We start from the raw sequence: 4,387 nt of genomic DNA on the forward strand, positions 1-4,387 counted from the left end.
GAAGAAGAAGAAGAAGAAGAAGAAGAAGAAGAAGAAGAAGAAGAAGAAGAAGAAGAAGAAGAATATGAGGAGGAGGAGGAGGAGGGGGAGGAGGAGTGGGAGGAGGAGGAGGAGGAGGATTATGATGATGATAACAACAGAAGTGCGCCTGTCAGAGTCAGACGATGATCAAAGCATCTGCAGCGGAAATGCCCCCATCAACACGATCATGACCACCCCTTCTAATCATCATCTGGTACCTCGCCGACTGTCGTGGACGATCATGGACCTCTACTTCACTTTGTCTTGCGTTGCAGCAATGGTTTCTGTTGTTCTTGCTGCTTCCAGTCATGTTGTCATCTTGTCCAGTATCTTTTCTTTCGGTATGCCTCTGCCTCTTTTTCCATCAAACTTGCCTGTTGTCCAATGCTTCTTTCCGCATTGTGTGTCCGAAGAAATTTGCCTGTCGCTTTCGTATATTCGTCTTAAGCTGTCTTCTGCAATTTGCTTTAACCAACACTTCTTTATTTGTTTTTCTAGCTGTCCATGGGATACGCAGCATGTGTCTTATGAATCACAACTCTGTCGCAACAATTGTTCTTTCCAGCTGTTTATTGATTGTCCATTCTTCGCACCCGTATAATAGGATTGGCACTGGTACGACTTATTTCTTTTATTTCCTTTTGCTGTTTCTGTCTGTCTGTCTTGGTTCTTCCCTGCCTGTGTTGATAAGTATCTCTTTACGAACAAACATCCCCATAATTATTCTCCAGACTCTGCACCCTCTATATCCATAAGCACATCCACTCGAACCACCAGCCAATCACTCTATTTTGTCCACAGCTTTCTGAGCGCGAGTCACCCAATGCATCTTCACGGACATCGGTTTCGCGTCATGGGCATATACCAGGTAGGTCTGACTCCCCGCTTAATCGAACTTAGTGTAGGTGTTATTTGCGCACCCCATCGACGCAGCTTCGATAATAATAGTTCAAGAGGCGAGCATCAATCCCGCCTGCCAGAGCCTACCTGGGCTGAGAGGAATACCCCAGCAAAAACACCTAGATATTTCTCTCCACTCTGGAACTGGGGTCTCCTGCGTGCGACGACGAACCGCCTTACTGCTACGCCGTAGATGCTGATGCAGACACAAGAAGAGCTTGGTAAAAGATTGTAGATGTTTTCCTGACATGTGTCCTTTGTCCGTGTGATTACCCAGAGGCAAAGAGACCATCCAAAGAAATAACACGGCGGTCCAAAAGGCCAGACAAGTGTATCTATCGTTGGCACCTTAAGTACGAGAGGACAGAAAATGTAAAACGTAAAATAATAAGAAAGTTTCTTGAATTCTGAAAAGAACACGCACTTGAAAATGAATCCCAGGAATCATGTTGCGACAAATGATGTCGCAGATGAAATTGAAACTTCTTGATATTTCAGATCTGGAGAAGACATTATCGATCATGGAACCCGGTACCCTATTCCTTCCTTTTTGCAGTCTTCCTGATCAGCTAAATTTTTTTCTGATTGTGTTGATTGTCTTAGAGCTGTTCGGGTCATCTGTCTGTGTTGTTCTTTTGTCTTCCTCTGCTCCTCTTTCCCTCTATCCTTCCGCCTCCTAAATGATCTAAATTATGTCGATTGGAGGAAGGGCTTTATGATGTAGTCCTTCTGCGAGGGTTAAGTTTGTCGATGATAGAGTAAAACCATACGCATGAAAATGTTTAGTTGCATTTCATGAATATTTACGACGAATATTTTCTGTGTCAGTTTGACAGAGAGTTGACAGTGGATGAAGTGAGGCAGATGGACGCCATGGGGGAATTCCCACGACGTCATAGCAGGGCCCCACTCAAGGACACACTGGTCGTCCACGCCCGCTCTGTGGTCATCATACGTTTCCGGGCCGACAACCCAGGCAAGTGGGTGGTTAGACTGTGCCACTGGTGGATTCTAATAACTTCTTTACGTTTTTCCTTTCCTCTCTGTTGTTACAGTCGGTCTGTCTTGCACTTTTTTCTCTCGCCCGAAGTGGCCGCTATTATATCGACGTAGTTCTCTATAATTAAAAAGCAAACAAATAAACAAGCAAACAACCCCCCACCCCCCCCTCCGGAAAAAGTATGTTCCGTGGTCATCAAACAAATCCACGCTCTGCAGCAAACTATGTGCCTTACAACTATTATTACCTCAGCAAACTGAAACCACCTAGAGCCTTTATCGGCTTTCCGGGAAGCACACAGTGTAAACTGAGGATTACACGTGCTAAAACTTTAACAAACTGATCAGACCTGTAGCTGCCTATAGCCAGGCACTTATTCTCACCTGGGTGAAGAGAATAACATTCGATAAAAAAAGTGCATTTTCCAAGAATACATAGTCGGACCCCAGACGGGACCCGAACCCACAACCTTACGCTTGAGAGTCCGGGATATGATAAAATTAAATGTTGAATATTTATAATTATTCTTGGCGTGTCAGACACTTTTAATTTCATTCATTTCATCTAAATACTCTTGCCATCCCATAACTGTTGTTTACTACCTTTTTATCTGCTAGGCTTCTGGCTCATGCACTGCCACATCGAGTTTCACACCGAGACCGGTATGACCTTACTCCTGCAAACAGGAAGTCCCGAAGACCTACCCAAACCACCAAGGGGGTTCCCCAGATGCGGGGACTGGGCGCCACCTGACCTGACACAGGATGAGCTTAAAGCTCTGGACATCCCGGATTACCCTGGGTCTAAAGTGAAACAAACAAACCACGATGAGTTTTTCAAAGAAGAAAAGACCTCTCACGCCAGCAAGTTTCCCAAGGATAACATTTCATCAAAACGTAATTACAAATCGCCTCACAACTCTGCCCAAGGCGCAGAAATAGACGAAGTAATAAGATCTAGAAAGAATGAGGATAAAGAAAGACGTTTAGGACTGGCTGTTGGTGTGCCAGTGGGGGTCACGTGTATCTGTGCCCTGGTTGCTCTAGTTTTGGTAGCTAGGAGAAGACTGGACAGGAAACATATGTACCTGAAACTGTCTACAGAAAACATCGGCCAGTCTAAAAGTTTACCGAAATAACGTTTTTGGGAAACTGGATGCTGTGAACAAACAGTCTTTTACAGTAGAACCTGTTCTAGCGCCCAACTGTCCAAATCTACCACCTGTACAAACGGCCACCTCCCACTTCCCTTCTTGTATTATTTTTCTATTATCACAACATGTCACTTCTCACGTCTCTTCTCACCATTTCCATCAGAACCCCGATTCTTGGACAAGGAGCTAGGAGAAAACAGGTTTTCCCGAAAAGACGCAAACTCGCAACACGACTGCCAATAGCGAATCTGGCTGAAACATTAACTCTGGAGTGAAACAAACCACGCGTAGTTTTAGGAGGGCAAAAAGGCCTCTCAAACCAACAAGTTTACGTAGGAAAACGTTGACAACATTTCATGAAGACATAATTACAAAATCGATTTAAAAAACATGCCACGTTGATCAGTTTTCTTCTGACAAGCTCGACAACGTTACTGGATTTTTTGATAACCTTGTGGCACTTCTCTTGGTCGATTCTTTAGACTTCCTGTTCAACATTGAATTCAAACTGTTCGATTGCGTGTGGGTTGTTTTTGCAGTCTCCATCAGCCAAAAGTTCTACTGAAAATATTCAAGAGAGTTGAAGTCGAAGGAATGTGCTGGCAATTTATTTTTAAGCTTTCGGTTTATAAGTTGTTTCCCAAACCATTCTTGCAACCATGGAAGGGTCAGTCTTGACGTGTGGGGTGTGGCTCCATCCTACTGGAATCATGCCTCCTCAACAGCATAACAACTCTTTCACCTCCCCAAACTTTTCTCAAAATTTCTCATTGAAATATCGATCTGAAATTCCTTAAACTCAATATTATTTCTCGAACAAGTGGCTGATTTTCTTCACATTAATAAACTTAACATTCCCACTGTTGAATTTTTATTTGTTAGAAGTTCTGTTGAAAGTGTTTGAAATAATATGACCGAGCTATTTATTATTACTCTGTAAATGTCTTTTTTTAGAATCCCGGTATGTCGTTAAATAAAAAAAGCCTTCCCCGTCGCTGTTATCGTTTCTCTACATTGGCAAACAGACAAACTGAGTTTTACTACAATTTTTTTTAATCGCAGGAATGTGCTTTTACTCGAAGACTAGCTTCGTTCCTTATATCCCGGGCCTGGCAGTGAAAGAGTTCACTGACCTATGACGTAAGCGAGTTCTCCATCTAATTTTTTTTTCAGTATGTGTGTTTACGCCTCCATTGACGTACTTTCAATCATTTGGGAGATGGGCACCCGACCTTACCCTTCTGGGCCAACCTTGGCTAAGACCGATATAATACACTCGATAAAAATAGGAATCTTTCTTCTCAGGAATCGCA

The 4,387-nt window shown here is 43.3% G+C and overlaps 1 protein-coding gene across 1 annotated transcript in view; it reads left to right on the forward strand.

The window, feature by feature from the left end:
- The window catches only part of LOC101853408 (laccase), a gene marked incomplete in the record, with an annotated part of 15,445 nt that extends 11,345 nt beyond the window's left edge, over positions 1-4,100 (forward strand). Inside the window, 3 exon segments of the mRNA XM_013087545.2 lie at positions 823-889; positions 1,750-1,897; positions 2,539-4,100. Coding sequence (XP_012942999.1) covers positions 823-889; positions 1,750-1,897; positions 2,539-3,059 — 736 coding nt within the window.
- Positions 4,101-4,387: the final 287 nt, after the last annotated feature.

Source organism: Aplysia californica, unplaced genomic scaffold (assembly GCF_000002075.1).
Source record: "Aplysia californica isolate F4 #8 unplaced genomic scaffold, AplCal3.0 scaffold00600, whole genome shotgun sequence".
NCBI classification, from domain to species: domain Eukaryota; kingdom Metazoa; phylum Mollusca; class Gastropoda; order Aplysiida; family Aplysiidae; genus Aplysia; species Aplysia californica.